Source organism: Zerene cesonia, chromosome 1 (genome assembly GCF_012273895.1).
Source record: "Zerene cesonia ecotype Mississippi chromosome 1, Zerene_cesonia_1.1, whole genome shotgun sequence".
NCBI lineage: Eukaryota > Metazoa > Arthropoda > Insecta > Lepidoptera > Pieridae > Zerene > Zerene cesonia.
Window position 1 is genome coordinate 3,298,930 of NC_052102.1, and position 13,755 is coordinate 3,312,684.

General features: G+C 30.7%; 3 protein-coding genes across 4 annotated transcripts in view; 1 reads left to right on the forward strand and 2 right to left on the reverse strand.

The window, feature by feature from the left end:
- Positions 1-8,218, forward strand: part of LOC119840218 (monocarboxylate transporter 12) — a 23,866-nt gene extending 15,648 nt beyond the window's left edge. For both annotated transcript variants that reach the window (XM_038366742.1, XM_038366735.1), the window contains exons 3-7: positions 4,213-4,332; positions 5,362-5,586; positions 5,801-6,580; positions 6,666-6,866; positions 6,979-8,218. In XM_038366742.1, the coding sequence (XP_038222670.1) occupies positions 4,213-4,332; positions 5,362-5,586; positions 5,801-6,580; positions 6,666-6,866; positions 6,979-7,136 (1,484 nt within the window). In that variant the 3' untranslated portion in view covers positions 7,137-8,218. The remainder of the gene's footprint in view (positions 1-4,212; positions 4,333-5,361; positions 5,587-5,800; positions 6,581-6,665; positions 6,867-6,978) is intronic.
- Positions 8,219-8,330: 112 nt separating this feature from the next.
- Positions 8,331-11,758, reverse strand: LOC119840259 (rhodopsin, GQ-coupled-like). Its single transcript, XM_038366779.1, has 7 exons — positions 11,617-11,758; positions 10,948-11,104; positions 10,526-10,653; positions 10,043-10,259; positions 9,869-9,953; positions 9,154-9,303; positions 8,331-8,673 (listed from the first exon to the last, which is right to left on the reverse strand). The coding sequence occupies exons 1-7, from the start codon at positions 11,696-11,698 to the stop codon at positions 8,560-8,562; spliced, it is 933 nt and encodes a 310-aa protein (XP_038222707.1). The 5' UTR covers positions 11,699-11,758; the 3' UTR covers positions 8,331-8,559.
- Positions 11,759-12,297: 539 nt separating this feature from the next.
- LOC119840249 (visual pigment-like receptor peropsin) overlaps positions 12,298-13,755 on the reverse strand; it is a 5,002-nt gene continuing 3,544 nt past the window's right edge. The window contains exon 8 of the mRNA XM_038366768.1: positions 12,298-12,602. Coding sequence (XP_038222696.1) covers positions 12,471-12,602 — 132 coding nt within the window. The 3' untranslated portion in view covers positions 12,298-12,470. The remainder of the gene's footprint in view (positions 12,603-13,755) is intronic.

A 13,755-nucleotide genomic window follows, 5' to 3' on the forward strand; every position in this document is an offset into this window, starting at 1 on the left:
CAGATTCGAAATTCAAATGTAATATTTTTTTATAATTAAGTGTAACAGTATTTATGGCCAGACTAAGTATTATATTCTGCCTGTCATGGTAACCAAATAATACCACAAAGTGTTCGATATAACGTTAAAAAATATGTATATTGGTAAATGCAATTTGCACCTGAAATTTATAAATTTCAGTAGTATCATATATTTGATATTTTAAGTTATAGGTATTGCGATATTTCAAATGCTGAATTTGAAATATCAAGCTGTTAAAGTATTTGGAATGTAACTGTTTGTATTTAAATAGTCGCCTGCAGCGGTATTTTGTTTAATATTGAAATAATTCAATGTTCAGCCATCTTAGGCATTAGAAACATGTTTCACAATAGGATAAACTTCATAAATAAAATATTACATGTTGACAAATTATGAATACATACAATTAACCCAAATTAAGAGTGCAACCAAATCCAGTATCGGATTCTGTATGTGTCTTTAACTTGCATTTACACTTCTCTGTAAATATGTATAACAGTATTTTTATTATGTATTTTATCTGTCAAATAAATGTTTATTAGTTTTCATTACTTCACACATAATATACTAGTACAGTATATTATGTGTATAACAAATTATCAATATAAATGGTCACAAATTAAGCCAATAGAAACATTACTTCGACATCTAACAGATGTCGTCATCAATAAAACGCCCCACATTTATCTATTTTGGCACCATTATAAATATTTAGCAGTCAAATCAGCCATTTAATAGCATTGCTCATACTAGTTTTAGTACATATACAGTATAGATAATGTATTATAATATGTTTATAGATACAAGTATTAAAATACAAAATCTCATAAGTAAATATAATCCATTTTATAATCCATTTCCATGTTGAAACGATTTTGTACGGTAAATTACTGGTTACCTTGTACGCATATTATGTCCATAACTATTTAAATAATATATATGAATAATAATATAGTCCTCTGAAATTTTTATCTAATCTCTGAGATTTAAAGATTGCGTGTTCTTGTTGACTTCAGTTATGTATGTATAGGCACCTTTTATTTTCCTATATGTTACTGTCATGATTTAAAAAGTACAATAAAAAAATTACTGCCATGGAATTTATTATTCACTTGTTTGAGATGGTAGCAAGTTGTTATATTTATATATAAATATATTTATATGACATATTAAAATTTTAGCAAAGAACTATAACAATTTGAATAATATTTCTATACTGGTCTATAAATAAATAAATATTGTAAAAACACTCTTATCGCGACAAAAATTTCATAAAAAGTTACCTGCCGGTTGCTCGATGTCAAATCATGTCTATTTAACTCGTTTTCGCCTCTTAAACCAAAATAGTTTCTACCTCCTTGGATTCTAATTTTAAGCATTGTAGCAAAAGGTTCGATTAAAAAACAGTTTGAATAATAATCGAATCGATCGTTTGAAAATAAAGTAAAAATAAATTTAATTAGAAATAATTCACAAATTGTGCAAATGATTCATATACATGTGTTGTGATTCATCATTACATTATTTACTGTTAATCAGCATTGCATTGACCTCATGATCTGTTGTTGCTATCATATCTTGACAACACTACGTAAGAAATTATTGGCAAACAGTAAATACTTGTACATGACACTTATAGAAACGATATTTATTGTAGTAGGTATATATGCAGTTAATATGCAATAAATAGGAGAAATAAATTAAACATAAACGAGAAATTATTCGAATATAGCTACAATTGTCATTAAGGGAAAATAAATTTATTTAAAAATCAAAACGCTATAACATACATTACAGACTTGTATTATTTTATGCTTGGAGACAGAAAAATTGCTATTGTTTCATTATCTCTTGACTGATCGGATAAAAATAGCCCACGTTATAATATCAATATTGAAGATGTCGATGTCAAATCGATAACAATATCAAGAATAAATAGTTTCAAAGAAAAGGATTACTTATTGACTATAAACAAATTGTTGCAATATAAACAAAGAGTTTCAATATATGCCTATATACTTACATATCTGCCTATATCAACAATATGCATTTGAAAACTCAAATAATGAATCGGTACTTTAATACAGTTAATATTTAATATGAAAGTTTTAAAAGGAACATGTTTATATCCATGAAAAAGATCTTTTATATATGATTCTCTTTGAGTTTCTTTTAATTCAAGAACATACTATTCTACATTTAGTTACAATCGATTTGTGATAAAATATGTTATTTTATTAAACAAGGATAGATTTATTATATTGGGCGTCAAATAGATTATAAAATTTACGGTTATAATAAGTCATTTTCCTGGTGTAATAACGAAGCCGTGTGTTATATAGGTTGGTAATAAATAACTTGCTACAGCTAACAATTCCACGCTTGTTATAGCATTGTTATCTACAATAGTTACAAAACTGAAGACACATATCTATTCATTCATTGTTTAGCGGCATGCTATATTAATTCACTATCAACTGTTATCTGATTGAGTAATACATGCTTTTATTAACATAATTGTACCGATGAATCATACCATTAATATTTTTGTCAGTGTGAGATCGATATGATACGATCAATCAATGACAATATCAGTTCTTTGCTTAAAATAGCAGTGATTGAAGTGAAAACTAAAACATAAACTAATTTCACTCCTACAGAGGAAGTAAATCAACTGGAGAAAAAAGTATATTTGTGTGGGTATACGCTTACGAAACTCTATAAAATCGTCTTATGTCTTGGCAAAATAACGCATAAAATGAGTAGGCGGATAAGTACTCTCTTTAGAGTACGTACATCAAATTAACGGAACGGATGCTTAATAAAATCACGACTATTTATTCGTTTATTCGGATCGAATCATCTCTTATATAATACAATACACCGAACTGCTTTTGGTATTGAAATTCAACGGCAACTGCTTTTAATGCCTTAGATCTATTGTTCAGAACAATATGAGGGTATTCATATTAACTGTAGGTACAATCGTGATGAAGAAAAAGTACGTCTAAAATCAATATTATGAAAATTAAGAAAACATATTTACGAAGAAAACTTTTTGTACGGCTTACAAAGTACATGATCACATTTCTATTATTATAATACATTTTGTTAATTCAGCAGAAATTTTTTTAGACTTGTGATCTTTTGTTTTATTTTAATGTAAGCATTATCACAGAGTAAATAATACTATATTGTTAATTGTTATGTAGTACATTTGGTAAGCTCCGAATAGATTTTATTGCATTTGAATGCAAAATGTATCAAAATAAAATATCACAACATCTTTTTATACTTTAATGCCAATAAATAATTGTTGAAACAAAGTCATTTACTTTGTTTCAAAAATTGTTTTACTGAGATTTTGTTTCAAAAATTATTTTTCTGAGAGCAAGTCTTTTACTCTTGAAAATGTACTTCCAAGAGTAAATAAGTTGCTCACGCAAAAGGAAATGTGCTGACATTCCCTTGTTCCCGCACATTTGTGATAGTCTTTGTTTGTTGGCAGCAGAGTTGTCAGTGGCTATATTGACGTGACACGGTATTGTGGGCTATAAAGTGCCTATCATGTTAACCCAGTTCGCGGAGAATCTATCACGATAACAGAACTGTGTGAAAGAATCACATTCTGATGATATAGCACGTGGTACTTATAAACTCTATGATAAAATTAAATCTTTATGAAAACAGACTACAATATATAAATTTTTTGTACAAATATCACACTATTGTCTATTCTGCGATTAAAATAAAGCGAATGTAAATAAACTTAGAATAAATACCCAAGGAGAGTTAAGATTACACAAAGCTGTATAAATTCACGGAAGAATGTTCTGTTTAAAGGATTATTTTGTCTTTGTTATACTGCCTTTGGTTCATTCATAAATCATAATAAAGTAAATTCAAGCTAAAAAACAATTAAAATATAGTTTGGATAGTATAGCTTTTATAAACGAAACAATGGTAAAATAGCTTACTGAAAGAAACAAAGCATTGTTTCACTCCCTCGCTGGACGTAATCATATTGTGTAAAGTAAGAAATTAATTCTTAAAACAATCAATTTCTTTCATCCGCTTTCCACACAAAATATAAAAGATCACAACTTCGATTTAACATACAACATTGTAGTAGGCACGTATTTATAACATGTGTATACAGCAAATTAATATTAAAATATTGTTCCCTTTCAGCCGATGGCATGACCTATTCGTTTGGCGTATTCTATGCAGAGTTCCTGACCTACTTTAATGAGGGCAAAGGCAAGACTGCGTGGATCGTGTCTATCCTCGTCGGGGTCACCCTTAGCTCAGGTTTTTATCATCATTAATATAAAGGATTTTGGCGATGTCACGGCAAGTTGCTCAATTTGAATAATGAATGACCGAACTTTTTACCCAAGCTTAAACACGAGTATATTGGGGCCAAAATAATATATATATTTTTTTATGTCATTGCGGGCAACTGAGCTGGTAGTTCGCCTGATAGCATGCGTTCGCCACCGCCCATGAAAATTCGCAGAGGTCGTGCCTTCACGAATGCCCCATACACTTTTAAGGGGTCAGATAAGGAAGAACACCGCACGAAACAGTATTGAGTTGCGTTTTTTATTTGCAACTGCTATTGTGTAGCATGCTATTATTTCACGCCGGCTTTCTGTGGGGCTGTGGTACTTCCTCGGTGCGAGCTGGCCCAATTCGTGCCGAACCGTGCTCGATTCCCACATGAAAATATACTATTTTGCCTCCTTTAATGCGCTTGTATGAACTAAGAAATTCTGGATCCCTAGTGAAGACGCAATCGGAAGAAGTTTAGATCTTGTAGAGCCAGTTAATAAATATTGCGGAATACTTTTACTTTTGTTTCTTTGGTAATCAAAGTACAGTAAATTCTTTCTTTTTCATAAAATGTTTTATCGTTTTAATTTATAATTTGAATAACTAAGATACAAATTATACATAGATATGTAATAAAGTATTCATTGCCGGCAACTTCAAAGGCTGCTAATATTACCTTATGTAAATGAAAACCCAGGGGATTCAATGACCTCATCCTTCAATATCTCTCAAATATTTACAAACTTTATTAATTACAATCTCTCAGTATTAAAGACGTCGGTAGGTACTCATAGTTTATCGTTCTACAAATCTTGAAAGTATTTATTTAAGAAGCTATTTGTAACGTAGAGTAATTATAAAGTAATTTATATTTAAAACTAACAAAAATATACCTACTTCTATCTTTATTTCAATAATATGCGGTGTTTCTGCATTAGACATTTAATTTAAAAACACCAAAATAGTTAAAAATGTTATTAATTTCTTCAATCAAAATATTTTCAGGTCCGATATCAAGTTCATTTGTAAATCGATGGGGGTGTCGATCAGTAACAGTGGCGGGCGCTATGCTCTCAGCAGTCTGTGTCGTGATATCAGCGTTCGCCAACAATGTCACCACGCTCATATTCACGATTGGAGTAGGCACTGGCGTTGGCTTCGGTCTCATATACTTGCCTGCGATCGTTAGCGTTACTGTGTGGTTTGAACGTTACAGGAGTCTTGCCACTGGTAAGTATTTCTTAAAGTTACCTAACGTTTGACTTCAGCGATTTATTTAGTTTCTGTTGTTTTTTTTTTTAATTTCCTTATTAATATTAGTTATACACATTGATTTAATATCTATAAACGATTTTTCAAACAACAGACAACATAGTAATCACATACTTAATGAATTATTTATATATTTAATGGAAACTGAAAACCTATTGTTTTTAATTTTCAGGCATAGCTGTATGCGGATCTGGCCTAGGAACATTCCTCTTTGCACCAATTACATCCGCTTTAATATCGAACTATGGATGGCGAGGCGCAATGGTCATTATCGGAGCATTTATATTAAATTGTATTCCATTAGGACTCATGTTTCGGCCAGTACCTGAACGCCCAAGAACCCCCGTAACGGAACCAATGTTACCACAACAAAATAAATCGCCTCTGAAAAGATCTCAAAGTACAGAGCACGTTGTACGAGCAAACGGTAAAATAGAAGAGGATGTGGCTAGGCTTACTCTATCGCAGCCAGCATTGAATAAACCACAAGAGCAAAGACACATGAGTTCACGTCACGGAAGTGGTATAATGCAGCGCCCAGACGTGTTGTACCAAGGAAGTATGACAAGTTTAGCGCGACTCAGAGGACCATCCATGGAAAGATCTCAAGTATCAATGAAAAGAGAAGAACGAGAAACGCGATGTGGCTGGCTTCCATGTTCAGACGAGTTCAAAATCGCCTTATCAGAAATGCTTGACGTTTCACTTCTTATAGATCCTATTTTTATATTATTTTCACTATCAAACTTTTTAACTAGTATAGGATTTTATATACCATATGTCTATACAGTGCCTATGAGTGAAAGCTTGGGCATAGAGAATCCGCCATATTTGATCTCTATCATAGGTGCATCAAATTTAGTAGGAAGAGTCATTCTTGGATATATAAGTGATAAACCGTGGGTTAATCGACTATTGGCTTACAATATATGCCTTACCATAGCCGGAATAAGTAAGTTAATCAATCGCTATTTTATTATAAAATTATTTTTTATTGTATCTAACAGTATGTTTAAAATATAATAATATTATTTCAGGTACGGCGTTGGCTATGGCCTGTTGGGAATTTTGGGGTTTGGCTCTTTATGCAACTGCATTTGGCTTCACTATTGGTGCTTATGTTGGGCTCACTTCAGTGGTGCTAGTAGATCTCTTGGGATTAGAGAAATTAACAAACGCATTTGGGTTGCTCCTACTGTTTCAAGGGATCGCATCTCTTATTGGTCCACCGTTTGCAGGTAATTGCATAACAATAAGAAGCAAGTTCATTTGTACCATGAAAGCTTAAAAATATAATATGTTGATAGACATTTTAACAAACAAAATTCTAAAATATTCATCTAATTACAGGATGGCTTTACGACACATATAAATCATATGCGCCCGGCTTCTACGTCGCCGGTGGCACTATTTCCCTGAGTGGCATCATACTATTCCTAATACCTGTACTCGAAAGGAGAAACAATAGGAGTAGATGGAACCAGAATACAGACATGGAGAGCATTTAGCAGGATAAGTTCAGAGGGACTAAATATGAGTACCCCGTTATTGTACTCTGCAGTCCCTCAACACCGTCCTCCATTACCTCCACTGAGGACACATATAGCAACAGGGTATATACAACAACTTTAGACGATAATATCGATTTTATAATAGAAACTGAAAAAAACTGTGTGATCAATAACTCTAGTGAATGTGATGACATTTTGGACGATAATTAAGCCCATTCCAAAGAAAAATGTGAAAAAAGTGCGCGTAAGTATGATAATAAAGTGTAAAAATAATAAATTAAATATGTTTATCGAAAAAATATATTGTGTAAAATATAGTGTGATTTAAGTAAGGTTAAGTGACTGCAACAAATTCATTATAGTAAGTGTTAAAAGAAAAAATATTGTAAAGTTTGTTATGATTTACTTGTGCGATAAAGTGTGAGTTTCTTCAACATACCTATTTTACACGAATCTTATCATAGAATGTTGAACAAAATACATATCTGTCAACTAAATTTTTCTCGAATACTAACTGCACTGTATGATTGTTTGCGATGAGTATGTATAAAAATTTTAAACAGTATATTCATTTATATACTATTAAAAAATATGAATATGTGAAAATGTATTATAGATAAGAATTTCAAAATCTGTGAAATTACTGCAAACAAGGGAACGGTGTAAATCATAGATGGCCTTATTGTGGACCAAACATGTACGTAGAATTTAACAAAAAGGAATGTAAATACTAAATAACTATCACTTAGATTAATGACAGTTGAGCAACGTTTACAAATATTATCCGATAAGTACAATCTTCCTCATTTTACTATAAAATGTAAGTTTATAAATCTTCCATAAATTTGTACTGGAGTTTGCAATAATGGTTTTGTATAATATTTGATTAGACTGACTAAAATAATATCGTACAAAATTCATCTTGTGTAATTTTGACTGATTGTTCATCTTGATTACGGTTACCTGATGTTTAAAGTAAAGTTACCATTATTATAAGAATATTGGCGTTTGTTTTTTAAACCTTATTGATTGCTTCATTCGTTACGAAATAATAAAAACCAATTTTGAATAGGTTAAATTGTCGTACATAAATAGACAATAAGACAAGATTTTTTTCTTATATTTCGTCATTTATCTCTATTCGTTTAATTTATTCAGTAAATGTGAAAAATCAAACAAAACAAAAATAAAGTTCTTTTCGTACAAAATATATTTTCTGTTGTTTTTAAGCATCAGAATATAGATTAAATGTGAAAATAGGAACTTTAATCTTACGAAGTATAGCTAATGATATAATTGAATCCAAATATAATTTTCAATTTCTTACAAAGTAAATAATAATATGTCAATTATGATTAACATATCAATATATAGAATATTTGGTGCGATTATTCTCTAAAATAGACGTTAAATTTATCCTTTATAATTCCTTCTTAGTTTCTTTAATTCCCGTAATCTTGAAAAAGTTCAATGCCTTTTTGCGAATCTGATCGTCTACCAAAAATAACGTTATTGACATCACTGCAGGAGAAATCTGAAAATAACACAGATGTTAAAAAAGACGTACCGGTTTACGCAACAGTTAATTATCTTAATACACCGGAGGGTGCGGCTTCGATCACGTTAATTGAAAAAAAAATAAGTCAAGAAATATGTCACCTGTATTTTATGCATCATTTTTTAGTAAACGTATTTTATAGTATACAAAATATAATATAAATATTTTGAAGCTAAAAACACTGTGAGAAAACTAGCTAATATAAATGGGAAGGCGCTGAATTTAAGTATAAATTATATTGTTGCACTGGTAGATAATAAAGACAGAATAACAACAGAGTCATAGCTAATACATTTTACAAATGATCTACTTCATTGATTGATAACCTCACTGGGTAAGTAATTATAATCGTTTTTTTCGATTAAGAAGTGAAATGCAACAATCAATCAAGCTAGACTCTAGCTTAACAGTTGATGGAGACTCACTAGAGCTATAGATATCCGAAATAATACTCACCGAACTCAGCCACATCGACCACTGAACGAGTAGTACTGATGGCACGAGCGAAGTGTGCCCATTCAGGAACTGTGATAACACCACCGACCCCCTCACCAAAGTTATTGGTAACCAACACATCAGCACCACTACAGTCATTTTAACTATGCTCTGAAATATACGCAAAATCAACATTGTATACCTTCATCCAATATATTTAGCGAACCAAGTTCAGTTTTAATACTTATTAAATTATATACAAAACGAGGTTATTGTCGGTGATATATTTTTAAAGATTTAAGTGTTATTATACTATAAGTATAATCTAATGTAAGAAAGTAAAGAGTCTACTCAATGAATATTAGGTATATTATACGTTATACAAAAAAAATGCATTTTGCAAATGTTTAATCTACTTGTGTAATTGAAAGTTGAGTGCGCTTAAACACGAAATGGGCGAGCTCGCTGGAGAGGTACACCTCCATAGAAGATCGGCGTGAAATAGCAGCTACTGTGTTTCTTCGCGTTAATCCTTTCTTTATCCTACACCTTTTTAGTCGTCGATCCATTTGTTAAGACGTTAGGCCTCTGCAAATGGCTTAACGCCCCTACAAACGTTAACGCTAGGTAGCGCTTACTATCATGCGATTCACCAGCTCCTTTGCCGACTATGACATAAAAAAATTTAAATTATTATAACAAAAAACAGCAAGTTCATAATAACTGTAATATTTACCTTTGTAAAGGGTGCTTGTTCCATCATTTTTTCTGAGCTTTTGTTTCCAGCTTCTAATTTTCGAGCCCAGTATAACATTACGATCCTTAAAAGAACAACCAGAAATAAGAAAAATAAACAATGTTATTAGCATTTATAAATTGTACTTCAAAAGTGTTAACAATATATCCTTACATAAAAGAGCCCGATTTAACGCTGCGTAGTAAATATATGAGAACAATAAATTGTTTTTGCCACGAATCTGGCAACACCATGTCGAATGTACACGAGTTACAGGTAAAATCTAGTCCGTAATTACCGACACCAAAGAGGGGCGGTGTGGAATAAAGTGCAGCAAAAAGGAGACACAGTCCTTGATACATACAATAATGCCATTTGATTGGCTCCCATCCTAAAAAGTAGTAGTAAAAAGATGGTAGTAAGTATACAAATATAATTATATACATCAAATAATTTTTTTTGCACTCCCTTGAGGTAAATAGTTCAATTCTTAACAAATTGTTAAGGCACTCAGAAAACATAAAAAATAACCAGACTCTTTTAAACGTACAAAATCTAAGTTTATAATTTTTATAGTATAACACTTCAGAAAGCAATTAATTAAAAAAAATTTTGGTCTAATTAGATTTTAATTCAATTGAATTAAAAAATTATTACCATTATTAATATATTTATGCACTACGTATCGCTCGATACAAACGTGAGTGAGGCACTCCACTTCATAAACTGATAAAAATGTATCCCAAAAGCCGTTGAACGTACAAGATTCCTTAAAATCGAACCAACTGAAATATTAAGACAAATTTTAACACATATTATAAATGATGGAAGTTACTATGAATACATTAAAAAAAATCAATAAGTAATTTAAGATAGCCATTAATATATAATGAACCAATTAATGGTTTATGTTTCTCTAAATTGCATCAATCAAATTGCATCATCAATTCAAAAGATTTATTGCAATATTAGAGACTGAAACATACTCACAGAAATACAATACAAATTGCATGAAATATATAATTCACTTATTAATTACTCGACTTGACAATCAAAATAGTTTGTCGTACATCACTTACCTTTCAGATAAAAGTAAATAATGGCCCAAAGATAAAACGCGCCGTAAACAGCTAATTAACGTGAAGAAAGCCAGATTGCGATAGCTGAGATCGTATTTTAGATTAGTGAACAAGAGCGCCAGATTCAACCACAGACTTAATATAACAGACACCGATTCTGGAAATAGACAAACATTTTCTAAGCTATTTCAGTATCATTCCTTTTCTTTGTTGTAAGTTACGACATCGATAAAGCTAATGGCTCGTCTATAAAGCTTTCTGATGAGTAACATCAACATTTCAATACATTTTACTTTGGGCATAAGTAACTTACAACACTGAGAATCGCAATAAATTTTATAACATAAACACAAACTAAACATACAATTTATTTTACAGTTAAGATTTATAAAATTTACATCAACAGACAAAAATAAACGAAAAAGAAGAAAAAAGGCTTTTAATTGAATAATAATATAATAAAAAAAACTATGGAATATCCACTTCCTCAGTAAAACTTTGTCTAAATATGTAAAACGAATTAGAATTTTTAAAAGCCTTGTCTATCTCTATTTGAAGTAACACTTTTTACAAATAAGTTCAATAGGAGTTAATTTGTAAAAATTTAGAAAAAAAATTAAATATTCATTTAAATGATTATACCAATAAAATAATTGTATCAATAGCTACCTGTTAAAACCAATCCCTCTTTCAAAGTAGATCTATCATCATCGTTAAATAAATTATCCCAATCACAAGTCTGTACAGACATATTAACAACTTCAAATATGTAATAATTGTAACAAATGCTGAAGTTGACTGAAGTCGATACCTGCAATTCAAGGATAATATTATAGTCTTGATTATATTTATTATTCAGTATCAAATTACTTTGGTATATTATATACCTTCTATATAATATAACTAAATACCTTGAGCTGGTTTGTTTACGCTCTGTTTCTTAATCCGACACATTGTTACAATGCTTAAAACCACATGATATTTTGTACAAACTTTCGCAGTTCAAGGAATTCTGAATACATATTTTTACCTCTACATTATATCACTCACTAGCCTAACTATATATGTTGTAATAAGCGTTGTTTATATTTTAATGCTCATTTCTAATTTAACTCACCATCGAAAAAAAAACATGCATAAATTGAATTATATAGCTGTGGATTGGTCTTTTTGTATCGTTAAATAAAAAATTAGTAATAATTCACAAATAAACAATTTAAGCGACTACGTATTTTATAAAAATGCAGCGGGAAATTTAACAGCAATTGAAATTAGTATCAAATCAATTTATTTTTCAAATATTTAAACAGGAATCAATTGATATCAATAAAACACAAGATGTTATTTACACATTTATTAAGAGTACGAAATAAATCCCAAAGAAATCTTCGTATAGTTAACCCCAACTCTAGGCTGCAGCATTGTGAAGAACTTCTTCATGACTCCTCAACCAGCCTAAACAAGGCATGGTTCTTGCAGTAGATTCATAAGAGACGCATTTAGTTAATTTTAAAGAAATAATATTAGTCCCTTCGGTATCTCATCGCGTATTGAGGTGGCAGTAGTGCATAATTCTTTCGCATTCTGCCTAATAATGCTGCTCTCAATCTGGTGTCACCTGACAAGTAACACAATACAGGAACGCAAGTCGCCGCCTATAAAGTACAAGCAAATCTCATTTATATAACAAATTAAGACTTTGGGCATTATGTTCTGATTAGACCCACTGCGTATACAGACAAATTTGCGAAATTTTTGCAGCTAACTACTTCTGCAACATATCTCCATGGCAATAATGTCAATAATCTTAGAGATTCTATTGACGGTATCTATAGTCCGGTCAATCTGGACATTCCGTGATACACAAAGTCACAAAAAGCTGAAAAACAGTGAAGTTGTTCAAAATACAATTATAAATAAAATTTAGAAGTAACCAGCATTGCTTGGAAAAAAATTTATTCAAGGTCAAAGGTCAAAAAAAAAAATTTTTTTTATTTGATTTTCATTCATTTTTGATTTTCAGGGAAAAGGTAAATATCATCGGAAAATTATTTCAGACAAAAATTGTAGATAATAAAATTATCTACAAAAAACGTATTAATAATTTTTAAATCTTAAAAATTGTTAATGTTTGTACAACAAAAGGTTGACCAACTTAGCTGATTTTTAGCTTGTATGTGACTTTTTGGTTTGCTTTTCTTATAATTTGGTCTAATTTGAAGGGACTATCTACATTCGCTCAGCTTTGATTAATTTGAAGTTTATTAGAATAATATAACGAAAACAAAAATAAAATACCTGTAAGTACTATCATATTTCATTAAATAGTTTCTTTAATTTTTAATATCTTTTCTCCCATCACTTAATTTTATCACTAAGAAAGAAAAAATACAGAATGAAAAGTGATGCTATATTCAATAATATAAAACATATTTCAATCTTGTGAGCAGACTTTCATGAACATTTTTTTTTCCCTAAAATTGATTGAGATATCATATTAGTGAGATGATTAGACCATGAATACTCAATAAATAATTCAGCTATTCACGAAAATATTTATATGCGTTCCATTCCACAATATATAGTTCCCTCCTCCTTCGTAATAAAGACAAGTCCTTCAATTTCAACTTCCTCAATGAAAAGTAAATACATAATTTATGAGTGGGTGACGCGCCTATCATGTCCCCTATATTATAGGAATTAAGCAGATGGGGATACATTTTAAGATTTTTTTTTTGTATGTGGTAGTCGAGCACGCTTCGGCACGAATTGGGTCAGCTCGCACCGGGGAAGTACCACACCCCCACA

What these genes read in the sequence shown, in the direction of transcription:
- LOC119840259 (XM_038366779.1), bottom strand. Translation starts at nt 11,698, where the DNA reads ATGTCTGTACAGACTTGTGATTGGGATAATTTATTTAACGATGATGAT. An exon ending in GCATAAATATATTAATAATG is followed by an intron (nt 10,260 to 10,525) that starts GTAATAATTTTT and finishes ACTACTTTTTAG; the next exon opens with GATGGGAGCCAATCAAATGG. An exon ending in GGTCGATGTGGCTGAGTTCG is followed by an intron (nt 8,674 to 9,153) that starts GTGAGTATTATT and finishes TGTTATTTTCAG; the next exon opens with ATTTCTCCTGCAGTGATGTC.